Genomic DNA, 24,495 nt, shown 5'->3' on the forward strand with positions numbered 1-24,495 from the left:
AGGTAAAGAAAAATACTTAAGTGATATCCATGCGCTTGCATATGACGTTTTTTTATGTGCAATGAGATATCTAAAATCAGTCTCAGTGGGAGTTTCATGTGCATTAAATTTCATGCCATATCAGCAATTTTGCTGACTTGGTAAGACTTTTATGAGGAGAGAGAATGATGAGTTTCATCCCATGACACTCAATAAGCACAACTAGTTCAAGTATCAGTGCAATGAAACTGTACATTGAGACTGGCCCAAAGAGCACACGTATTTGGGCGCAATTAACCTTGCATGTAGAATTTTAAAGGGAACAACGCAATTAACCAGGCCCCACTGGCTAGCTGGTCAAAAGCTACGTGAGCAGTAGATTCAAGAGAAAAATCAAACGTAGCAACCTCGAAATGCCTACACGGGCTGGTCCAGCTCATTTAGCCCCGCATAGCGCAAACCGGCTCACTAAAAAGGCCTCCTCGAAATGTCCAGCTCATTTAGGCCCAGGTTTCAAGCCCAGCAACCGTACCGCCCAAATAACCACGCGCGCGCCACGTGGCGTTCCTAGCCACTATATAATCCCCTCACGAACGCTCTCCCCAAACCCTACCCGCCGCCGCCGCCTGCTCCTCCTCCAAGCAGCGCCTCCGCTCACATCTCCGGCGCCTCGTCTCGAGCTCCCGCTCTCCCCTTCGACCATGGTGAGCAGGGTCTCCCCCGAAATCCTACCCAATTCTTTTTCACCTTCCTCATGGTGAGCTTTGTGGCAGGCGGATGTGGAAGTGGATACGGAGGTGGCGGCCGCGGGTCAGCCGAAGAAGAGGACGTTCCGCAAGTACAGCTACCGCGGCGTGGACCTCGACGCGCTCCTCGACATGTCCACTGACGACCTAGTCCAGCTCTTCCCCGCGCGCGCACGCCGGAGGTAACTACCTTCTTACAGTGGTGTCTCTTGCGGTTTTGGGCTTGGTTCGATCTGATGTGTTCGGTTGGTGCAGGTTCCAGAGGGGTCTGAAGAGGAAGCCGATGGCGCTCATCAAGAAGCTGCGCAAGGCGGTGGGTGTCTGATTTACTTATTTGCTCTGAGTTTAATTCTGAATTGTGTTGCTGGGCTTGTGTAGATCTGTTTGTGCTTGTAGTTAGCACTCAGTTGGAGTGTTAATTGCGGTGTGTGTTACTGCTGCTAGGCGCTATTATTTCTGCTCTAGTAGCTTGTGGTTGTAGTTAGCACAACGATTGTTGATGGAATGTATAGTGAAAGCATAGTGGTCTCTATTCATTAGATATTTATATTGCCTTCTGTTGGTTTAGTGTAGAGCTGTGTAATGTTGATTTAGTACTTACGTAGTTTTGCTTGGTTTTGGTATTTCAAGTTGGCTACATGCATACCTTTGCACCCGATTAATGTTATCAATAGATAGGATAGGTATAGGATGATTCTCTCCAGTAATTGTTGTCACTTGGTGTTCCACTGAATTTTTCATTCTAGCATGTCCACCTCTGCCATCAGATTATTTTTGAAAGCCTGCCATCAGAACTTAGTGATGTCTAATGCATTTGATTTGTGCGTTGAAGTTCCCATCAACCTGAAGCATGCTTGTTAATTTCCTCCCCCCACCTTTGTCTTTCTTGAACGAAATGTTTACATGCTTCAGGTTCTCGATTATTTATTTTTCTTTTAGAAAGATAATAAACTTATTGTGGCCTGGCTGATAGTTTTGTTGGAGTAATGCTGACAGTATATTAGAAGCGATGTGTTTTCACTGGAAATGGAAATTTGTTTCTATAATCCTAGTTTGTTTTTGTAACAAGTTTGGGGGTTATCATTTTTTAAGAGGTGTGGCTTATGTGTCTTACTAGGTGTTTCTGTTTACAGAGTTTTTAGGTTTCTTTGTCTTGAGTAAAAGCCACAGCGCTTCTTGTGCTTGTTTGTTCATTTTATGTCTCACAGGATTAGATTTAATCGCATGTAACATTGTACTCAATCACTACTGTTTTTTGTTGCCTCTTTTGAACTTTGTTGTCCAAATGTATATTTGTAGGTTTGTCCTCACCTGTTCTGTCATTTTTAGTTAAATACTTCAATATAAAGTATGTTATGCATTTTGGAGAACTGGAGTTCCTGTTGTGTTAATAAAATAATAGTCAGTTAATTTTTTTGTTGGATGGGTAATAAGGATTTTGGTATCAAAATGCCAAAACTAACATGGCATTTCCCAGTATGATCAGTTGCATTGAGCTTGCTATCAGGTCTAGCAAGGATCGGTTTGCTATTGATATTGGTCGGTTGTTTGATGTGTCTATTATTTCAGTGAATCATTTTACCATTTTTGTCAATGTTTTCATTTTCATACTGATTTCACTCTGCCAGACAATCAACTTTTTTATGCTTCTCTTTTAGTTACTTTGTGTACTCTACATCTCAATATTTATTCTAATATCTACCATACTGATCATTTGTTCGTTCATGAAATTTATGTAAACAGAAAAAGGATGCTCCTGCCGGTGAGAAGCCAGAGCCAGTGAGGACCCACCTCCGCAACATGATCATTGTGCCTGAGATGATTGGTAGCATCATCGGTGTCTACAACGGCAAGACCTTCAACCAGGTTGAGATCAAGCCTGAGATGATTGGCCACTACCTCGCAGAGTTCTCCATATCGTACAAGCCAGTCAAGCACGGCAGGCCCGGTATCGGTGCCACCCACTCCTCAAGGTTCATTCCCCTCAAGTGAGGCTGGATGTGGGGTTTTGTTCTCTTCCAGAGTTTGGTTCTCTATGTAGTTTGAGCTGTCAAGTTGCTCCTTATACCTGCTATGTACTGAGCATTCTTGTTCTGAACCCTTATTAACTGTTATGTTATTTTGACGTATCATTTCGACCACCATTTTCCCTCGTTGCATGAAAATTTACTTGCTGTACCTTGTTATCAATCCATCCTTGCACTATAATTCCTGTTGCTGTGCTGTTCATTTGGTCATGGGCTGATGATCTTACTGGGGCTGTGTTGGAATGCGAGCTGATTTTGTGTGCTGTATATTTGGATTGGAATGCTTGCCTTTGACTATTGGCTGTATGACTAAATTTTGTCTAATTTAAGTTCTGAACCATTGTTTTTGCTGTCCATTTGTTGCTAAATGGCAAGTGGACTTTTGTTTCTAAATGGCAAGCAGACTTCTGTTTCCGAAATGGGTCATAGGTTGATTTTGCTCGTATTTCATCTGGATATGCTCGTAATCTGTGCCTTTAGAGTGTTAGTATTGGTACTCTAGGTTCATGTATCCACACTAGTTCAACTTAATTTGAACTAGACGAACTAAAAAATTAGTCCATTAAGTTGAAAAGAGAATGGATATCAATGGAGTATTGGTACTCTAGGTTCATGCATCCACTCTAGTTCCGACTTAATTTGAACTAGACGAGCTGAAAAATTAGTCCATTAAGTTGAAAAGAGAATGGATATCAATGGAATCCTCCCCCAGTTCTAATGTTGTGCGGGTCTTGTTTAGCAGAAAAGGTCCATACCCGTGACCTCTTCCATTCTGTAACTCTGTTCCCCCCCACGAGCTGTGTTCAATTCAGGCAACCTTGCTGGATTAAACATCCTTCATGCTGTGATGAGCACCAAGGGCAACCAAGCGACTGAACGCGTTGCTGCGTTACTGCGTGCATCTGCAGAGTTTACGCTTCTTAATTGGTTTTGATCTGAAGTTCAGGACAGGCGTATGTAGCTCCTCCGCTGACCAAAATATCTTCTTCTGTTCATCTTGCACCTCACAATCCCTTCTATTATGTCATGGTGCATCCTTATTCTCCTTGAATGAAAGAGCACCCATCCTGCTCATGGTTAGTTCCAAGAGAAAAAAAAAGAGAGTCATGGTAGCTAGTTAGTTGCTGTGGAGGCTTTTATTTAACGTATTATGTTAAATCATGAGAAATTTGTATGCAAAAGTATCCAAAGTATTGCGGGTCACGAGTTTGATGGATGAAGTATGAACAGTTTTGAGGAGGTTTAGATATTTTTGGATTTCCTACCGCTGTAACCTTTGGCAACTCATATAGCAAAGAAGTTGACCATTCTCTTTGCTGCTGGTAAGTTTTGTTTATTTGTTTATTTTTGCAAATGGCTGCTGATTGTGTTGACTAATGACTGTACTACAGCCGCGCCGCTACTCTCCATTCCTTTAGTTTTGTAATTTATAATAAAAGGACAAATCAGCAGTCAAATTCCTATTCGTTTGCCTTGTTTGTCAACCTCTACTGGGTCCTGGTGTTTAGTGAAAACTTATATCATATCCCTAAGCTTGCTAGCCGCGTGGACCGCTGCCTTTTTTCAATTAAAGACAAGACTAATTTAGAATTTGAATTTGATTAGTTTTTTGGCCCTCAAGGCATCTCCTATCATTCTAATCCTGTTTTTTATCCTTGCAGCTGGCGTCGTTAGTCAGACCGAAAACAGTGCTGCAAGCTATGAATTAGAGATAAAACAAATCAACAGTGCTTGCTTCCTCCCACTAACTGAATAACTGGAGCAACCAAATTGTGAGTAAAAATTAATACCATCTTCTTGATGCCCTAAAAGAATACAAGGTATGTACAGCTAATAGCCCTGTATCCTACTGCAAATTCCTAAGAAATCTGTCTACTGCAGTGCACAGAGCAACTAAGCTGTATCTGAAGAACTAGTTGCAACTGAAACTGGAAAACAGACTGTACACATCAGATTCATCATTTCTTTTCATTACACATGGATCAAGCCTGCCAAGATTTGCTAGAAAAGTATAATCCACAAGGCCCTGCAAATGACCATACCAACAATCTCATCATCAAGCAATGTCGAAATAATTGCGTGCCAGCTCTGTCTCTCCTGAACATAATCAGGGTTAGAGTGTCAGTAAGATCCACGGCACGGGGGCACGCACATGCTTAGCGCCACGAATCATCGGCGCTCATCGTGGGGGGGCGCATTTAATGCCCTAACGATCCCTGCCGATCGCGCATCCATGTGCGTGATTAGCAGGCAGCTGACAGTTGCTTAACTGCATCGCATGCTTCGCTCGCTCTGCAACGACGAACAGCATGATGGGGATTAGACTATGGTGGAGCGTGCAGCTGTGATGGCAGTGCCAATTAGGGCTCCATGGAATGCGCTTAACCGCACGCTGGTGGCTACTGGCTAGGAGAATCTGTAATAATGCAGCAGCTGATGTGTTTATGACTTTATGTTATTGAGCCACTCGTGCCTCACATCCACAGTAGATAGCCAGAAAGATCAGTTAGATATGACGAAACAAGTTAGCTGATCACACGTGAACTCTTCATGGAAGATCACACAGCTACAGTACTTTGCCGGGATGAAACAGAAGCTAGGTAACAACTCAGAGACAGAGACAGAAGCGCAAGACGGTGCAATGATCTCCTAGTTAATTCTTTGGAATGCACAAACTAGAGGCCTCGTCGAAATGAATTTATCTGAACAAACGCAAGAAACAGAAGCAGTGAAAACCCAATCAGGTTCTTGGTCACTGTACATCTTGGAAAGAATTCAGGCTACTTTGAGTTACAGTTCGTTGCTCATGAGTCATGACAATGAAGAACCGGCTCCGATCCTCTCAGGCTTCGGCCGCGGTCGCGGTGAGCACCGAGGGGTCCAGCGGCTGCGCGTGGTTGTGGTCGTTCTCGTAGGTGACGATCAGCATGCCGGCGTCGCTGCGGCACCGCTCCACGTGCTTCCTCGCCGGGCAGTCCTTCTTGCTGCTGCACCGGTAGTACCCCCTGCACGCACAATTGAGACCATCAAATGTTCAGCACTAATCTCTTTCAGAATTGCGTACTAAATGGGACCCTTCTGAAATTAGCTGAGAACACTAGAGAGTCTGTCAGACTTCTGATCAATTCTATGCCAAGGTGAATTTGGAGGAAGCCAATTAAGCACGATGCACAACGCAATTGGTCTGGCAATGATCAAATAAAGAGTACAAAGAGAAACTTATAGAGTACCAACAAAACAATGGTGTGAAAGAGAAATGCCCAATACCTTGGGTGAGGAGAGCCTTTGATTGGTTTCTGCCCATACTTCCTCCATGAGTAGTTGTCCGCCGGTATATCGGCGTTCTTGTCGCTGATCGCCGGCACCCTCACCACCCTCTTCTCCCTCGGCTTCCTGCGCAGATTTGATTGATCAGCAACAAGAATCACATCAGGATCGCAATACCTTGCAAGAAGAATCTCCAACCAAGAACCAAACCAAAGGATGCGAATGGCACATACTTTTTCTTTGGGCAATGGCACTTGACGCTGCCGTCCTCCCCTCTCTTGGCGCACGCCTTCTTTGCCGTGGCGGCAGAGCTCGTCGCGGCGTCGGACATGCTGATCAGCTGGCTGCTGATGGAGGTGAAGAAGGACGTCGCCGCCGACGAGGTGCACACCGAGTTGTTGTCGAAGCTGAAGCTGATCACCTCCTTGGCGCCGCCGCCGCCCCGGGGCAGTGGCACCGGCACCTCGATGTGGAACTGCTCGCCGCTCGGCGTCTGGTCGAACTGGAAGCTCTTCTGCTTCTTCGCCTGCTGCGGCTGGAACTGGATGTGAGTGGAGATGGTGGTGCAAGGATTGGGCGAGGGGACAGTGACAACTGTCGAGGTGCTCTTTGGCACCGCCGCCATGGGCGCCGTGGAGGGAAGCACGCTGTAAGAGTTCAGCTCCAGGAGTGGCGTCTCGAGGAACATGTTCCTGTCAAACTTCCTGGCCGCCGCCGCCGGTGCCGGTGCCAGTGCTACGTTGGCACAAGGCGACACCATGACCGCCGGTGCCACCTCCGCTTCATGGCTTCTCATCAGCGGCGCAACGCTTCGCATCGCCGCCGTAGTTGGTGGCGGCGGCGCCGCCGCCGCCGGAGTACTACTGACAAGGTGGCTGCTGTTGGGAGGGTGGCGCGGTGCCATCGACGGATGATCCAAGAGGCAGCTTGCGTCGACGGGAGGCGCCAGGCTCCTCTTGCCAACCCTTGCTCTGGCATGGCCGAGCCTGTCGCTCAGGACGGCGACCACCTTGCCGAACCCGGCGACCGCCTCGTCGGTCTCCACGGCTACGGGCATAGGCCGGAAAGGATCGCCGGCGGACAGCGAGAGAAAGGCGACGAGCTTCTTGCAGCTCTCGACGGCGGCCCGGTTGGCTTCCTCCACCACCTCCATGGCGATCAAGGAACCTGCACCTATCAAGAATCCAAGTGATAGTAGCACACTGCTAATCTTGATGTGGTGCAATGGAGTATCAAGGTGAACAAAATCGATCAGAGATCAGATATTTTGACCATGGACTAGAAGATGCAATCTGTATTTGCACATGAATTGGTTGCAGGGGATATGAATTGAGTGGAGAGAAAGGTAGCAAGAATTGCAGCAATGGTGGCGTTGGAAAGAGTCCTTGCAAGATCTTTGTGTGAACTTATGCAGGGAGCATATGTGAGGCAGTCTCATTGGGTCCTTCACTTGTGCAGGAAGTAATTCTCGCGAGTATGATATTCCAATTTGGAGTGAGAGGTGGAGCACGATCGGAATAGAATTTAGGGAAGTCAACGAGGGTGGATTATCCAATGATCAGGGCCGTCGGCACGATGGACGGCCCAGATGCCTTGTGATCATTTCAAACAATTCTTTTAGGCGTCAAAACGTCCAGTCTGAGTTATCCGCTACATCTTCCTGTCTTTTTCTTTTTGTTTTTTAAGCTGGTCAATTATGGGTGTAAATTAAAGCTGACAAGATGATAAAAAAATGATTTGAATATAGCAACTTACTCAGTGAAGACTCAACTGATGTTGAATTTATGCATCTGTCCAGCTCAGTGTCTGAATGGATCAACAATTCGACATTGTGTGGTTACTGGAAATTTCAATTGTTTTTTTGTTCATTTTGAGTGCATGTCCCACAAAGCTAGCTGTTAATTGAAGCACTCCAGCTTGACCTCTTAACACACGATCTTGATTAGAATTGGCTGATTGTTTAATCAAACCTAACCTCCTGTAACCGATACCATATGATACGATGTGAAATGCAATCAAAAGATTAGTGGAATACTAGCATATTGTATGCTAGAGAAAATTTCGAGGGGCCCAATTTCGGCCTAATGGAAATGCACAAGAGGTCAACCCAGCCCAATAGCCCATGTGGAGGGAATTGATCGATCGGTCGTCCGTCCCATCATCTTACAAACGACGGAACTGACGACAATTCAGAGCCTGTAGGCCCTGTACTTTATTTTTCCCATCTCGAGTCTCAAGTAGGAGTACCTTTTCTAAGAGCATTTATTACATCATAAGTTGACCAGTCACATTGAAGTAAGTTTTTTAAAATGGGCTCGTAGCGTCTTGATCGGTGGAAGAGAGGAAAAAAGAGGCGTCTATGTGTTGGAAATTATAGTCACCCTCGTCCTTATCCCTACGCTTTCCCCTCGCTACAGTTCCAACAGGCGAATTGAAGGCGATCCTCTTTTCGACGACCAAATCGTCGGCGCTGGAGGATGGGGGAACCTTCGATTTGGCCGTCCGGTGTATATACACTATACTACTAAGCTTGGTTTGAGTAGGTTAGGGTTAGTTTGCTCACCGGCGTTGTTGGCGGTAGGGCTACGGTGGTCGGGAGCGGCGGCGACAGCGGGGCTGCTCTATCGGCAAATAAGCTTCTTCTCCGACTACGAAGATGATTCATCAGTCGAAGTTTGTGGGAGGTTAGTTGGCCTCTCTTTTGATTTTGTCGAAAGGTTCCCGTCGCCACTTTCGTTCGATTCCGATCGACTGAAAGAGGAGATGGTGAATCTTTTGCGGCTCTCTTTCCTTCTGCTGGCTGCTGTTGTTGGTGGCTTGGTGGAGTGGATTCTTGGGCTGCTGGACCTGGTTCTGCTGCAGTTGGAGATGTGTGCTGGAGCATCTTGGTTTCGAGGGATCTCATCCATCGTTGAGGGAAGAAGAGAAGATGTTGGATCGAGGAGACCGACGACTGATGCTCTCGTACCGAGAATCTCATGCAGTTATCCAACGTTCGGAGTCCGTCCTTCGATTTGGATCGGGAAGTTTGGTGGATGGATGTCTAAGTATGCTTTCTGGGGAGCAGTTGGAAGGAGCCGGTAGCTCGACGTTAGGGACCTTTCTGTAATTTTAGGGTTACTCAAGGCCTTTTCTGTAAGAATGGGATGTACTGTGCTCGCATTTATCCTTTAATATATGTTATATCCCGTTTTCGCAAAAAAAAAAAGAGGTGTCTATGTGTTGACTTGTGGCTCGTCAGTTATTTTCTTTCGTCCATCTTGGAAGTTTCTATTGTTTTCTTTTCAATTGTTTTTGTTCAATGAAGTGCACGCTGTCACGCACACCTGCTAGGCAAAAGCTTGAGAGGGCCGTATCAACCAAGCCGAGCCCATATCTTTCGGAGTTTTAGCTCTGGCCCATCGGATCATCATCATGCTTACCAAAAGAAACACATGAACTGCCTTTGAGTTTGAGGAGGTGAAGATACGAAGCTATGCCTACCCATTTTTCTTCATCTCGGACGTCTGAACTGGCCGGTCAGAAAAAAAAAATTCACTTTTACCATTTGGCACTTGGTCAACTACTTGAGCACCAATCAAGCGCTACCAGCTTTGAGTTACCTGTCAGTGTATCTTCGAAAAGGAAGTTCCAGTCAAAGGGTCATTTCGCATTTGGCCAGTTGTCCAGAGAGTAGCACGCGGCACGCGTGTCTCGCGTGAGCGCCACCGTCCGCCGGAGAGCTACCGCCGCGGAGCGACGGGCAGAGGTCGCCGTCGTCGGCGAGGTATCGTCCCGGATGATGTGGTTTAATTTAATTTTTTTTTTCGGCTCGTTTTAATTTGGATGTGCTCGCAAATCTTCCTCTCTCCTTCACTTCTTCCCCATCGCGGATCTTTCCACGCTGTTTGGGCGGCCAGGCACGTGGTGCCATGTCCTTCCTGCCCGTTTTGCCGTCCAACCCGATCCATATCCGCCGGCCGATGGCTGCTGTTCAGGAAGCTGTAGTGGATAAGCCATGCATGACCCAGTGTCATTTGGTCGGAAAGGAATGAAGAGTTCTCCTAGGAGATTGCTTCTGGTTCGAGGGTTAACGATCACAACAATTTTTCGAAAATAAACTAGATTGATAACGCTCATGACATAACGGAAACACTTGAATTTCACTGGACTTTCCAAAAGCAAAGCCACCAGCGTTCAGCAATGACATTGACAATGGCCGTGGTTGATGTTGTCTACTCTGCACACCTCGAAACTCTGAATTGTCAAGTCAGCCATGGCCATTTAGTTTTTACTAGTCAACTGCTTTGCACTAATCAGGAGTTACCAATCACAATCAGTTATTGCCCCAAGAACCGTTTGGTAAATTTTTGCAGAGAGTAGTCGTTGCTGGCGACCGTCGGCGAAGAGCCAAAGGAGCATAGCGCCACTGCCGCAGGAGAGCCCATCGGCCCCGGTCCCCGGGCAATGGGTGACCGTCGCCGGCGCCGATCGAGGACGTCGCGTGCCCGAAATGATCCCGGATTACTCGCGCTTTTTCTCCTCGCAACCATTGCAACCCCGATCTTTTCCGTGCTGTTTGGGCGGCCAGGCACGTGCCATGTCCTTCCTGCGCATCTTGCGATCGCGCCCAAGGCCAAGGGGTTCCGTTGCTTCCGCCGCAGCTCCGCCACGGTTCATGCCGCCCAAGCCAATCCGCCGGCCGGGGAAGACAGGTTCGACACTTCGACGTGGGCACGTCTGGTCCGTTGGGTGTCTTTTCCTCGTGTCCGGAATCAACAAACACACGTCGCATGACGCGACGTTGATGGCTACTGTTTCGAAAGCTGATGGGAAAGCTTCGGCTCCACCGCTGTTTTTATAAGTATATAATGCTTAAAACAAGGGCATAACGGTTTTTTAATTGATGTTTAGGTTAACAGATACGGTGGTCCGTCATCTTTTTTGCCTATATTTTTTTGTTTGGTTAGTAAAATGAAACTAGTCGAAGTGCACGTGTGGGCACGCACGTGATTAAAAAGAGATTACATACAAAATATTTATTTATTAACAAATGTAACTATAAGAAATCACAATTATTATTTTGTCAACAATCCATCGTATAACTAACTAACGGACTCGCATGCCGATTGGTCGTATACATCTTCAGATTTTGGTCATGGGATGAGTGAGCAAGGGAACATGTAGTCATACAAGTATTCTATATAAAAATTTTGGAACTGGCACCAATCTTCATGGGGAAGATGAGATGACCAATGAAGAAACTAATAATCACCTAAAGCAAAGTACTGAAATGTTTTGTGACCTAAAGCAAAGTACCAACAAACATGCTCAAATGTTATGTGACCCAATAAACACATATAAAAGTGACCTCCGGATCAGGCACAAAGATATTATATATATGTTTCCCTTAAACATTTACTATTGTTTATGCACGTCCATCCAAGATCCTGCAGTCCTCGCACCCTTCGGTGCTCTCCTCATATTCAGCAGCAGAAATGAAATGCAAGATACTTTTATCAGGAAGCGAAAACTAAAGGTAACACCAAAAGTGTTGGGGACAGAGACTTCGTGGTGGTTGCAGTTGTTCACCACAGCGCAGGCCTGCCCTGCATGCACAAGCTCTATACTCCATCAGTCCAGGACCAAGCATCGTGAGCTAGGTGGAGTTGACTATGAGCAGCAGAACAAGAATTCAGAATTCTTGAGTTTTCATAAGAAAAAAAAATCCATGCACCAAATTTCTAGACAGCTATATAAACCTTGTGAAGTACTACTGTATTTTTATTTTCTAACATGTCAACTCAAAATGCATAGAAAACATTGAGCAGGTAATATCAACTTAAAACCTTGTGAAGCACTACTGTATTTTTATTTTCTAACATGTCAACTCAAAATGCATAGAAAACACTGAGCAGGTAATATCAACTTAAACCTTGTGAAGCACTACTGTATTTTTATTTTCCAACACGTCAACTCAAAATGCATAGAAAACAATGAGCAGGTAATATCAACATAGAAACCCTTTCAGATTACATTAATTCCAATAACATTTTCTCAAGCTTAAACATTTTCAGCTTAAAGAAGTTTCAAGCAGGCTTCCTTCTGGAAAAAAAAACTTAAAGACTAATTTCTATTGCTGTGGAGGACTGCCTCTGATTTTCCTCCCTTTTACTAACCTTCTTTCTGAAAATCAAGGAACAACATCAGAAGTTAAAACGAGCTGCATGCACGTAACAGCAAGGCCAAACAGATAATCCCATCACCATTACCATTACCTGGTGCTCCCATCAACAAAAAATATTCTCATTATCTAGTAATTACCTCATGGTTATATGCCAAATTCCAGAGGCAATGATGCTTCCCTGATTCTTGTAAACTTCCATTAAAGTTAATCCAAGTTATTGGATAAATCTCACAAGAAAGGTAACCAGATCATTACAATGTATTCATTTGTAACCAAGGTAAGAAATGCTCAGGATCCTAGAATTGCATAGCATGGAGGAATCAGTATTCTCTCACAATTTCAAATAATAATCAATTTTTTTATTTTTCAAAAAATATAATGAATTTGGCGAGCATACTGTAGGCCTGGTGCAAACAACCTTTGATAGCTGTTATAATACACAACTCAAATATGGTTGACCTGACTAATTTTCGCACATTTCATTACAACTAAGAAAGGAGAAATGCTAGGCAACTAAAGCTCAAAAAAAAATAGTACATTTACCTCGTACTTTTCAATTTCCTTCTGTGTCTTGTCCTGTTATTAATTTCTTATATCAATTCAATGTGCATGTGGAACCTTCCGATCAATGCTTACTGATGACCTTTCAGAAAAGACGCAGTGCTCTGGTGCTGCCACATCAAGCATGATGAAGCATGGCACTAATTGGTCCATTGTCAGCTACAGGTATGCCATCATTAGAGCATTTCCTATGTGCGGAGCATTCGGTAATTCTCGATTGAATGTGTGGAACATATTCAGTAATCAAAGCATGGTTATGTTAAATTATAAAGAATATAGTTAGCAAGACAATCGAATACCGGAGTCAAGCGTATTGACAAGAACTGCAGATAGTGTCTCTTGTTCACTATCCTTGGAGACAACAGACCACTTATGGCTTCCTAAGAAAACCTAATAAGATCATTCTACTGGTGGTTTGTGATTTTATTATTGTCCCGAAAAAGAATCTGAAGAAAAAAGAGTAAAATATATTGGGGATCAACAATCGGCATCCAAAATTGATAAAAGCCTATGTCATAGTTATCAGCAGAATAAAAGTAAAAATGAAAGCTTAAATTACTGGAACGCCAACAAATTCCTTGATGCTACTGGAAGAAACAACCAGGTAAGCATGTAGGCACAAATAATCAACATGTTATCTAAGCATTCTACTGAATTTGCAAGGTGTCCATTCTACATACCTACAGGAAAACAACAGGTGGTATGTATCCTTTCAGTTCCAGAAATGTACAAATATCGCTACTTTCACCTGCAGAGTGTAAGTTTTATTTGAACTTTTATTTAAGTCCATATGTTTACTGAATAAAAAAACGTCTGTATTATAAAAATTGAATGAGCCACCATATTAGAGGATGAGCATTGCCGCGAACACAGAAAAAAAATACTAATTCATATAGAGAGCAAACCATAAAAAGAATAAAATAAATACCTAACCTTGCCAAGCCACCATCACCGATCATCACCGACTGTTGTTAGATAGGTGGTCCCTTTCTTATGAATACCTGATGCTGAGGAAAATAAGTTAACAAGAAATAAATGTGATGAGATAACATCTCCCTCCTCATTAGGATGCACTGGTGTGAAAGTAATTTTGAAATGAATGAGAAATGCAAAAGAAAAAAAATGACTAATCAGTGAGGGATCATATATAGCTCCAAAAAAATTGATACAACATATGCTGTCAAGAATGATCCAAGGCCTAGAAGTGAAGCACTCGAAGTTGAGTTGCCTCGGTACAACTCTACACTCTACATGTGCTCCCTAAATAATATTAAGGGCTTTCTTTCGTAGATATCTTCCAGTGCAACTCAACAAGGAGCGTTTTTTCTCTAAGAAATCAATATGAACGCGCTTGAAATTGCAAGAACATGACACATCAGATAAGAAAGAACGAAGCAACCAGTCAGGATTGATTTGTCATTTGTGTTCAAATACCTTGGCGACACAACGAGCATGAGTTGGGATCGCAATATGGCGGGCAGCCGCTGCCGCCGCTTCTAATCTCGAAGTAGGTCAGGCGGCAGTGGAAAAGTCCCGCGTAGCTTCTTCCCCGGCGAGGGACTGGTTAGCGAGCTGCGGTTAGCGGAGGTGGCTCCACCGGCGATGAGGACGGGGCATGCGAGGATTCGGAGGTCGTGCACCTTGTTGTCGTGTCGCCGCCATTGCCACCACATCCTCGGAGACCCGCCCCTGGGGATTGGAGAAGTCGAGCTCCCGCATCTCCTCGTCACCTCGTGGTTCCATGGGTCGCCGCCAAACGTTTTTGCATCAGCATGGGAGGGGTTTGCGGAACGTGGGCATGAGGAGAGCCACTGATTGATAGGAAGGGGAGGACGGTACGCTTGTGGAGGAAGGAAAGTGACGGGGAAATCAGTTATTCACGAATTAATTGATGCGTCCAGAAAGTAATCACTAGTAGTCCGGTTGGTACAGTGCAAACCAATCAGGACAAAAGGGGTTCCTTCCTCCTCCTTACCATCCTTTTGTATTAACTCGTGGCGGACCCTTTTGTATTAATTCGAGGGATTTACTCCTCTTTCAGCCACCTCGTTGGGAACCGTTTTATCCCGGTTTGAAACACCAACCGGGATAAAAGGGAGTCTTTTATCCCGGTTGGTATTACAAACCGGGATAAAAGAGTTGTCTTTTGTCTCGGTTGGTGTTTCAAACCGAGATAAAAGACCTCTAAGGGTCTTTTTTTCCCACTAGCCTTTGCAACCGGGATAAAAGGTCCCGGTTGGTGAGCCTCCCACCAGTGACCGAGCTTTAGTCCCGGTTGGTGAACCTTTTGTCCCGGGTCAACTTTAAATCGGGACAAAAGGGGGCGCATCGAAAGCCAATTCTCTACTAGTGAATGGAAGGTGGTGGTGATGGCGGCATGGCGCGGAGCGATTGGCGGGTAGATTGATCGGCACGGTGAGAAAAAAAAAACAGGAGATTTGGCAGAATCATTTTCTAGGCAGTGATTTTTTTTCTCCCGCTCCTTTCATCACACCTCGTATCTAAGATGGGATCTCTGTGTGAGGAAAGATAGGGCTGATAAGAATTGTTTTCAATTCTCTCATTCTTTATAGTATAGATAGATGAGTTGATTTATCGTTGCCTCGTCCGCACAAGCACATGATTAACGAGATCAACTCATGGTTCTTTAAACAAACACCCTATAAATGCGATGGAGTGATTACGATATTTGTAGGTTTCGGTATATTGCTACTCCAGATCAAGAAATACAACCTTCTAGCTTCGCCAGGATTTTGTATAAGGAATATCGTCATGTTCATAAGGCACAACCCCAAATATTGCCAAATTTGGTTTTAGAAATAAACAATCTCCCAAATGTCTAACCCATGGGGAAAGTTCCTTCCATGAGAGCACACGGTCTGATCTTCTATTCTTCTTTCTCGTTCATCTCATGAAGGCATGATCGTTCACAGTTGGGAGAAGGTTGTGGCACTCATGTTAGTACGTGCAAAACCATTTTTCGCTTCAATAATAAATCTATTTATTCAGCGGGTTTTTTGAGACATTATTCAGCGGTTTTGTTCTGCCGACGCTGCAAAGGTCGCTTTAATAATCGAAAATGGCATTAAATAAGCCAATTGGGCACTTAAAAATCAATCCCCAAACCTTTCCCCTTCTCTCTCTCTCTCTCTCTCTCTCTCCTCCATTCAGATCCGCATCACACAGCGCCCGCCGATCGAAGAAGCCAAGCAGCCAGCCCGAACACAGCTACGCGAGCCACCGCACCGATCCCACCGCCCGAGGCCCGATCCAGCGCCACCACCGCCGGCCAGGGCTCGCCCTCGCCCCGCCCGGCATGGCCTCCTCCACCGCGTCGTGGTCGCGCTACGGCGCCGTCCCCACTTCTGCCCCGCCTCCGCCGGCCGGGCCGGAGGACCTCGCGGTGGCGGACGGCGAGGCGGCGGCGCCGTCATCGTCTTCACCGGCGACTGCGGCGGAGGCCGGGGTCGCCTTCTTCTCCCGCGCGCGGGCGTACGCGGGCGCCGCGGCGGGGCGGCCGCGCGCGTGGCGGGAGGTGCTGGACCCGACGGCGTTCTCGCGCCCCGACAGCTGCTGGGAGGCCCGGGCGCGGGCGCGCCGGAACCTCGCCTACTTCCGCGCCAACTACGCGCTGGCGGCGCTCGTGCTCGTCTTCCTCGGCCTCGTCTACCGCCCCGTGTCCATGCTCGTGTTCCTGGCGCTCTTCGTCGCCTGGCTGGGCCTCTACTTCGGCCGCGGCGAGGGGGAGCCGCTCGTCTGCCTCCGCCGCGAGGTGGACGACCGCGTCGTGCTGGTCGTGCTCTCGGCCGCCACGGTGCTCGCCGTCGCGCTCACCCGCGCCGGGCTCAACCTCCTCGTCTCGCTCGTCGTCGCCGCCGCCGTCATCGGCTTGCACGCCGCGTTCAGGGTGAACTACTACCTCGACGAGAGGGACGCGTTCGATGTCGCTGGCACCTCGTTCACGGATAGTGGATACGGCTACACGCTCCCGAGATGATGATAGAGGCGGGCAATTCGGCTGATGAGATTGTTGATTGTGTCCTTGAGGCAGGGGGATTCTTGGTGGTTCTGAACTTCTGATCCATCCGTGGGATTTTGCAAGGTGTTCTTGTAAGCTGTAATGTTCTTACTATTCTTGCAGCGTGTTCTTAACTTGATTTGTAGTTTACATGCTGTGTATAGCCATTTTCGTGTTCCTTTTGATTTCGCAATAGCATTGTGTAATTTGAGTGCAATTCTGAGGTGATTGGGATTTGGGATGATTTAAAGATGTTTTGTAGAAAGACTAGTTGTAAAGCATCCCTGCTCATGCAGGTAAAGTGGTAAACTGTTAACACCAGTTCAACTAAGTTGGGGATAAAGCTTCTAACCTCCAATTGCAATGGAACCTGTGCAAGGGAGCTTCTGACCTCACATGAATAGCTTATCTATGAACTATGATCACGTGGCAAGGGAGCTTCATTGTTGAGTGCAGATATGAGCTCGTCTTCCTTTGCGATTTGAGAAAGGCAGCAACTAATCCTGGTGATGCACATCCCTTGCTTGACAACGTGTCTAGAAAATCAGATCTTACACTTGAATCATGCCATCATGTTGCCATAATTTTTTTGTTCAACCATATAGCCATATTGCTATAATGTTACTTAAATTACTGACTAAAAAAGATTATACCGCCAGGGACATAAGTTACCGTCCCCTAAAGGTTATACCCCCCGTGACAAAAATACTATACCACCAATGCTATGATCCTGTTGGTGTTAGCCACTAAACCGTCCTCTTTCCGTTAGATGTACAAAAGGCCATCCGTGTAACCATCCCGGAACTGAGTTAAAGAGTCTGCTCACAAAATGCTGGAAGTCCAGTGCCGATCACATGCAGCAGTACCAACCCAAAATGACGGACGACGCAGGCAAGCGACTCAGCGTTTGGCGTCGATGGCTTCCTTGAGCTTCCTCCCGAGCGCGTAGGCAAGTGGTGGTGGCACGGCGTTCCCAATCTGCCTGTGCTTGCACTGGATGTTGCCCGCAAAGCGGTAGCTGTCAGGGAAGCCCTGTGTACACAGGTCATGCGAATGGGATCAGGAGATCCGAAAAAGGAATTTGAGCAGAAATGCTCTTAAGTTCATCAAAAAGCGCCCTTAAGTCTGAACCTGCTGTTCTTGTTAGATAATTGGGACACTATAGAGAAGTCAAGAGCTACTGAGCATTAATAATTCATTAATAATTAAGGTTAATGATGAAGTAGGATTAGTTGCGGCACCAAATGCGAGGGCAAGTTACCTGAGACCGAGCACACTCACGAACCGTGATGATCCTGTCCTGCTCAGGGTGGAAGCACATGCCGACCTTGCCCATAGGCTGGGGATCGGTCACGGAGGTGGGGAAGTTGCCCTCCCAGTCCAGCCTTCCATACAGCCCCTTCCACTGATTGTGCCTTTTGGCTGTGTTGGGCAGGCACCAGGGTATCAGGTCCACCACTTGCCCGGTTGACAGCTTCACCTGCATATTCGCATCCATGAGAATTTTCTTAACCATTGGCAATGGGGGCATGGTTACCTAGAGCAAAGGTAGTACAAACAACCACCAGGGGGCAAAGGAGCAGAATGTAGTTACCTTCTCATCAGGCAGTTCATGCCAGTCACAGCCAGGTCTCTTTGGAATGCGCTTGCACCTGATGAGATTCAGCTCGTTCATCTCCTTGGAGGTGTGGTCATTCAACAACATTGTGCTGCCCCTGATCTTCTTCTGAAACCATGACACTGGCTCGCTCCCGTACTGCACCAAAGAAAAGAGTAAATCCAGGCATAATTATAAAGCTAATACTACAAGATCAGGGAGTGAAGAAAGCGACCCGAGAGTGAAGTTGCAGTGACACTGACGCCTACCTGTATTGTTGGCTTGCCGGCGCCATTTTCCACGGGTGGGAGATCCCCAACTGTATCTCTAACTGTTATTGCCCGGAAAGGTGCCCCTGCGGCAGTGCTCTTGACAGCCACGTAGTATTTGCCATCAGGTAGGTTTATCTTCAGCTCAGGGCTAGCAAATACGTGCATCGGTTCAGGCCACTCCGGAAGGATCTCTCCCGGTGCAGCTGCCCAGATGAATGCCCTTTTCCTGGACTGGGCGACACCATAAGCACCTGCCTCTAGAATTCCGAATCGAACCTGAGAACATGTGAAGGAAAAGGCTACAACATTCAGTGTTGATCAAAATGATAGAATGCAAGAACTACTAGCAGAGAAAAAAAGGCAAGCACCTGGTATCCCATCTCAAGGAGTGATGCCAGTGTTAGTCTGAAGGTCTGGCCTTTGTTGAACGAAATGAAGTTCCTGACATTTTCTAAGAGAAAGAATCTAGGGCGGAAATATTCTGCAAAAGAGAGAAATGCTAGGATCATCTCACACTGAACCTTGCTCCAGGGACTTTGATTGAATCTGTTCATCCCAGAAAAACCCTGCAAAAAGGATGCGTAGAAAAAAGTCCGTGTAATTTGTTTAGAAGATTGAACAAGCATAAAATGTTTCCTAGTCACAGGAAAAACAACAGACCTGACATGGAGGTCCACCATTGATGAAGTCTACTTCTCCAGGCACAGGCAGATTCTTGGCCTTCTCATCAGAAAGTTTTGATGCCCGTTCAGCAGCCTCAGAAGTAGAGATGCAATCATCAGCATCACCACACTTATCCATTATTGCCCTGCATGACAACACTCAGAAATAATTCAAAGATACAATATGCATGAATGATCATATTCATAAGAAAGAATTGTGCATACTTCAAAATCACATTGCAGTTCTCCACAAATACTGCTGCTTCTGGATGATTTTCACCAAATGCTTCCCCAGCAGGCTCTTCATATTCAATTGCCCATTTTGTTTGTGATGCTCCTACAGAATTTTATGATCAGAAAGTAAACAACTGGTACTCAAGGTGTTCCCGTCACCCAACATCAAAATCTGCAAGACAAATGCATACCAGCTAGCTGCAATCCTTCAGATAAACCTCCACAGCCAGCGAAAATATCAAGGGTTGCAAGAGTGTTCTCTGATGGCATATCCTTCTTTTTGTCTGAACCAGCCAGCTCATCGTCACAAATTTCCTTTCCTTTATTCTTCTTTGAAGCAGAAGGTGCCCTCCTTATCAGTGACATGATTTTAACACTGGGTGGAAGCTGGTTCAAGATCAAACAAGATAAGTTCAGTTAACCATCTAAAGAAATTTCTCAGGAAAATGAAAAAAAGTGAAATTCAGAATGTCTGACCTGTTTCAGGGCCCCAGTAACAGGATCAAACAGATGTTCACAGTAAAATATGTGCTCAGCCACCACTGGAAGATCTGAATTTGGAAGGTCATCCTTCATCCTAACTTCACATTTCCCATCTATCATTGCCACTGGCACAATCATGATATCTTCACTGTAGTATACCTGGATCAAACGACATAACTCAAATATTAAAGACCAAGAGACAACACAAAGGAAGCGTGAGTTGTTACTTGTTAGTCACAAGTTCATCTACATAATTTTAAATAAGAATGATGCAATGATTAGATATAACAAGAGAACCTCTCTGATATCTGATGTATAGGCTTTTGTTGATGATATGTCATCAGGCCTATAAAACCTTCTTACGTTGACTTTTGTTGATTCTGGATGTGCTTTCTTAGATCTACCAGAAGCATGGATACTCAATACATGGCATACAGCATAAGGCTTTAGGCCCACGTTTCTCCCAGCCTTGTAAGTCTCATGGCCGTGCCCTTGGGAGAAAAATTCAGGCCTAATATACAGATAGTCATTAACATTGTATCTGATATTCTTGAAGACAAAACTGGTCTCCGAAAGTATCTTGAATTCATCACCAACTTGTTTTCTCTGATCACAGGAGCTACAGACACCAGTCCCAATGCCAAGTTTATCATGGGGGAAAGAGAAGAAACCACCTTTCTCTGGCCAGTATAAGCTTTTGCAAAAATATTCCACAGGTAGACCCTTCCTCTTCCTCTCCTCTGCCTTTGCTCTCTCAATCCTATTAACTTCTGAATTCTCTTTCCTGTATCTGTGGCCCCATGGCATCAATTGGACATTAACAGTCACCAATTCTTTGATGTCACCTACTTCGAATTCTAGACAATCATTAGTCAAGAAAACCTCCCTTTCATTTGCAGCATTGTCAAGAACAGTCTGAAAACCTTTTTGCAGAATTCTTCCATGAACCATTTTTGTACCATCATGTTTCTCATACATATACTCAGTAAAGCACATGATGGCTTCTCCTGAATCGTCTTCCAATGTGACTGATTGACCAACACCAATAGTAAGACCTCGAACTGTAGCACATTTATATAGAACTTCCCCAGACACTGTTTTCCCAGCTGTTTGCCCTTTCCAGTCAACTTCCTTGCAAGTCTTTGATGGTGACTTTCTAGACCGTGCTGATGGTGGGCTCCTCAAAGGCTGCTCAATTTCAACATTAACCTCCTCTTCAGTATCATCATCTTCATTTTCTTCTTGCTCCTCATCAATTTCCCTTTGTTCATTTCCATCTTCCTTGGTATCCTCTGGGAAGTGTGCGGCATAATAATCACCCCATATCTTGCTGATGAATTTCGTAGTTGTTGCACGCATAAGCTTCCTTCCTAATATTGGGCCCATTTTTGCACTTGGGTTCAGATTCTCTCCTCTCATTGATTGAGATTTTTTCTTCATTACCAACTTTGTGTGTCTTCTCTCTTCCATCTTCAGTACAAGGCCTGTGACAAAGGCACTCCGACGGATAGACTCATCTGGAAAGTCTGCAAACTGCTGAAGTATAATTTGTCCATGTACCACAACATATCTTTCAACGAGAGTTGTGTTTGATGATATAAATGCAGGGTGTCCACTGTCGAATTCTGCTACTTTTTTAATCACTTCGGTGAAAGAAAGCTTCGAAGCACGACTTTGTTCTTTTAAAAGGGTGATGATGCTAACAGCCAGCCTTGCTGTTTTCAGCACAGGCTCACACCATGGAGCATATTGCTTTGTTGGCTGGCGTAATTTGTACCTGAAAAAAATGATATCAGTGACCACACGTTAGTTGGAGGAAGGCTAAACAGAGCCACTGCAAGACGCCGTGCTTAAAATAACGTGTCAAATTCAAGGACAGAGCTGCAATGGATGTGAAGCCTATTTAAAACAAAGAGCTAGCTTCTAACTTGAGACAGTTACTAATATAAAATAATGGAGCTTCAGGGTATTTACCAAGCCACGTCAGTTCGAATGGTTATGCAGATCATTGAACCACCAAATTCAATTACCCACTCCTTTATTGGGCTCAGATAAATTGAAATTCCCAGATCCTCTTGGCACGATTTACTTGAGGAAGAAGATAACTGCGCTGACTCAGCAGTTGAACAGCAACTACCATCATCTTCTCTCATGAAACCTGATCCAAAGATCACTGTATCATTTTCAGCACCTGATTTCATAGGAATGAGCTCCAAAGGAATGAGTCTGGAATCTGAGTTATATAGAGCCCAGTTGTTAAGGATTCTTACTGGCATATCATCAGAAAACATGCCAATTTCACTATCAAATATGTACTCGTCCATTTCTTGACTATATGATTTGTAGTAAGCTGGCAATGGATAGTCATTGGCAATCTCAGTTTCACTAATTTTGATGTAGACATTTTTCTGTGAGGTTCCACGTTTCCCTCTCTGCTTCATCATCTTCCACTCCTCCTCTTCCTGCAACAGTCTTGCTAATTTCTCATCATCCTCGCCTACTCCCTTACAATGCTCATCATTTATCTTCAGAGTTCCACTTGAAGGCATAGCAGAGAACTTGTTGAACTCTACTCTAGACTTACTTTCATCTCTTAGTGCAACAAGAACAGGAAGTGTGGCAAATATCTCATCATTGCTAGCTGGTGTATTATCTAACCCAACAAGTTGGCTGTATATGAACTCACCAGTAGAGATCGCAAAGTCCTTACTCAGTGTCCCACCAGATTTTCTGTTTGAATTAATGGAACGGACAACACTAGCAAGCAACTCTTCCAGGCCTATCTCAGGATTTCCACCAACTGATTTAGCTAACTTCCTGTAAACTTCAACACAAACTCGAGCCTTCTCACTAAAGTGGTCAAAATAGGATCTGTAACTGCTTGCTGGCTTCACACATTTGTAATCAGCTATTTCTGTTGAAACCCAAATTACAGCAATACCTTCATTGTAGCCAGAAATTGTCCAGTCCTTAACTCGCCCAAATCCTGAACAGTGGATACCCTTTTCTCTATCCTTTTCCAGACCATCGTCCAAGGGCATGACAAGAGCTGTTATGTAAATGCCATCAACTTCAGACATTTCAAAGGGTTGCAGAGAACCATCTGCATCATGCAAGGTGAAATCAATGAGTTTTCTGGAAGGACGGCGATCTTCAGGTTCTGTTTTTGTCAACCTAACAGCATCTATTTCCTCTTCTTCCACCCTACTTTCCTTGACTGTGATAAATATATCTTTTTCAGATAAGTTCAATTCCTTCTCTTTGAAACTAGACCAGGCAGCTGCCCTCTTTGGTCTCTTGCGCAGCACAACAGGCTCATCAGTGGTGTTATTGCTCTCTGTTTTAGCCTTATATTCAGTCACCATTTCTTCCTTCTCAGTGAAATCATCTTCCCTAGTCTGAAGCTTTGCTTTGCGCTTCTTTGTTCCTGAAAAGAAGAGGCAACTAACACGCTAAAATATCTGAATGCAAAGGTAGGGATGATCAGAAACCCATGCATTCATATAAACACAAAAAGGAGTTTGACAAACATAATTGTATGTAGTACTAATGGCGTTTAAATATGTGTATGCAGAAAGCAACATTTCGATTCATGCAGCAAAAGATGCATCATGCTGAATCTATTTGTTATTACATATAATCAAATCTAGGCATGCCTGACTAATGAACATGAATGAGTATGCAACCTATGCCAGATAATTAAAACTGCAGGTTTCAGGCAAGATGATGATGAGTGGACGAAGTTAGAAAAGACAGGTCCTGGGACGTTTTATATACTATACTAGTTTGGTTGCAGATTGGTAAATCCCTAACTACACATATAAGACAAAAGTTGGATGCAACAGCATGATTGAATTTGGAAAGGGATGGTTTAAATGTTTTCCCCCTTTACCAGTCGCAGAACTGCAGTGTCAATACTGCACATTGGATGCTTGCTTAGTTCTTCAGTTAGCCTTTTAACCATTCATATCAAGACCCCGTATGAGTTCAGTGAGCCAGTGATTAGCTGTTGGGCGACACTAAGTTGAACTTTTTTGCGAATCATAACAGCAAATTTGAACCATAACTAACAGTACAATAAGAACAATGTAATTTCAAATGGATAGATAGGTATCACGAGATTGTTCTTAGCATACTAGGATGTCCTGGCTCCTAGCATACTAGCATGTCTTGAAATAAGGATGGTTCAAAACTCTAAATGTAATCATCAAACAAGCTGTTACCCATGAGGCCTTATGAACTCTATAATCCCAGTGTATACAGTTTGAAAAACAGTGAATATACAGTTAAATTTGATGCTTCAAAAGGTTCCTATCCTATGAGTAGTGTTTCAACTTTCTAGTGCTCACTCTAACGTCTAACCCCCACCCATATGGCACTGAAGCCTATTCATGTTCTGGTGGTTTTCCTTGACTTCGAGGCAAAAGAATGTTGGCTAAGATTAGACTACCAAACCAAAGGCAAAATATTACTGTGAAAAGGA

At 44.9% G+C, this 24,495-nt stretch overlaps 4 protein-coding genes and 1 long non-coding RNA gene across 6 annotated transcripts; 2 read left to right on the top strand and 3 right to left on the bottom strand.

Annotated features, from left to right (window-relative positions):
* The first annotated feature begins 571 nt into the window (after window positions 1-571).
* Window positions 572-2,915, top strand: LOC101763231 (40S ribosomal protein S15). Its single transcript, XM_004981360.3, has 4 exons — window positions 572-683; window positions 753-907; window positions 981-1,038; window positions 2,469-2,915. Exons 1-4 carry the CDS (start codon window positions 681-683, stop codon window positions 2,715-2,717), a joined length of 465 nt encoding a protein of 154 aa, XP_004981417.1. The 5' UTR covers window positions 572-680; the 3' UTR covers window positions 2,718-2,915.
* Window positions 2,916-5,429: 2,514 nt separating this feature from the next.
* Window positions 5,430-7,541, bottom strand: LOC101763638 (protein WRKY1). Its single transcript, XM_022823017.1, has 3 exons — window positions 6,253-7,541; window positions 6,020-6,145; window positions 5,430-5,757 (listed from the first exon to the last, which is right to left on the bottom strand). The coding sequence occupies exons 1-3, from the start codon at window positions 7,170-7,172 to the stop codon at window positions 5,595-5,597; spliced, it is 1,209 nt and encodes a 402-aa protein (XP_022678752.1). The 5' UTR covers window positions 7,173-7,541; the 3' UTR covers window positions 5,430-5,594.
* A 3,800-nt stretch (window positions 7,542-11,341) lies between these two features.
* LOC111255772 lies at window positions 11,342-14,550 on the bottom strand. Of its 2 annotated transcripts, XR_002675710.1 has the most exons (3): window positions 14,181-14,550; window positions 13,680-13,753; window positions 11,342-13,494 (listed from the first exon to the last, which is right to left on the bottom strand). It is a non-coding gene; the product is annotated as an uncharacterized LOC111255772 (long non-coding RNA). The 2 variants fall into 2 exon arrangements; XR_002675709.1 differs by having other exon boundaries at window positions 11,342-13,753.
* A 1,313-nt stretch (window positions 14,551-15,863) lies between these two features.
* On the top strand, window positions 15,864-17,080 carry LOC101764037 (PRA1 family protein E). Its single transcript, XM_004981362.2, has one exon. The coding sequence runs from the start codon at window positions 16,063-16,065 to the stop codon at window positions 16,741-16,743; it is 681 nt and encodes a 226-aa protein (XP_004981419.1). The 5' UTR covers window positions 15,864-16,062; the 3' UTR covers window positions 16,744-17,080.
* Window positions 17,081-17,315: 235 nt separating this feature from the next.
* On the bottom strand, window positions 17,316-23,422 carry LOC101757301 (DNA (cytosine-5)-methyltransferase 1A). The gene is made up of 11 exons (XM_022822797.1): window positions 21,987-23,422; window positions 20,376-21,789; window positions 20,007-20,171; window positions 19,721-19,916; window positions 19,521-19,632; window positions 19,294-19,441; window positions 19,002-19,199; window positions 18,631-18,909; window positions 18,359-18,520; window positions 18,026-18,244; window positions 17,316-17,796 (listed from the first exon to the last, which is right to left on the bottom strand). The coding sequence occupies exons 1-11, from the start codon at window positions 23,375-23,377 to the stop codon at window positions 17,665-17,667; spliced, it is 4,416 nt and encodes a 1,471-aa protein (XP_022678532.1). The 5' UTR covers window positions 23,378-23,422; the 3' UTR covers window positions 17,316-17,664.
* Between the last annotated feature and the right edge of the window lie 1,073 nt (window positions 23,423-24,495).

Source organism: Setaria italica, chromosome IX, assembly GCF_000263155.2.
Source record: "Setaria italica strain Yugu1 chromosome IX, Setaria_italica_v2.0, whole genome shotgun sequence".
Taxonomy (NCBI): domain Eukaryota; kingdom Viridiplantae; phylum Streptophyta; class Magnoliopsida; order Poales; family Poaceae; genus Setaria; species Setaria italica.

What these genes read in the sequence shown, in the direction of transcription:
- LOC101764037 (XM_004981362.2), top strand. Translation starts at nt 16,063, where the DNA reads ATGGCCTCCTCCACCGCGTCGTGGTCGCGCTACGGCGCCGTCCCCACT.
- LOC101763638 (XM_022823017.1), bottom strand. Translation starts at nt 7,172, where the DNA reads ATGGAGGTGGTGGAGGAAGCCAACCGGGCCGCCGTCGAGAGCTGCAAG. An exon ending in TGCCATTGCCCAAAGAAAAA is followed by an intron (nt 6,146 to 6,252) that starts GTATGTGCCATT and finishes AAATCTGCGCAG; the next exon opens with GAAGCCGAGGGAGAAGAGGG. An exon ending in AAAGGCTCTCCTCACCCAAG is followed by an intron (nt 5,758 to 6,019) that starts GTATTGGGCATT and finishes TTGTGCGTGCAG; the next exon opens with GGGGTACTACCGGTGCAGCA.
- LOC101757301 (XM_022822797.1), bottom strand. Translation starts at nt 23,377, where the DNA reads ATGGTGACTGAATATAAGGCTAAAACAGAGAGCAATAACACCACTGAT. An exon ending in AACTGCAATGTGATTTTGAA is followed by an intron (nt 19,442 to 19,520) that starts GTATGCACAATT and finishes GTTGTCATGCAG; the next exon opens with GGCAATAATGGATAAGTGTG. An exon ending in ATGGTGGACCTCCATGTCAG is followed by an intron (nt 19,200 to 19,293) that starts GTCTGTTGTTTT and finishes TCCTTTTTGCAG; the next exon opens with GGTTTTTCTGGGATGAACAG.
- LOC101763231 (XM_004981360.3), top strand. An exon ending in CCCGCGCGCGCACGCCGGAG is followed by an intron (nt 908 to 980) that starts GTAACTACCTTC and finishes CGGTTGGTGCAG; the next exon opens with GTTCCAGAGGGGTCTGAAGA. An exon ending in TCAAGAAGCTGCGCAAGGCG is followed by an intron (nt 1,039 to 2,468) that starts GTGGGTGTCTGA and finishes TTATGTAAACAG; the next exon opens with AAAAAGGATGCTCCTGCCGG.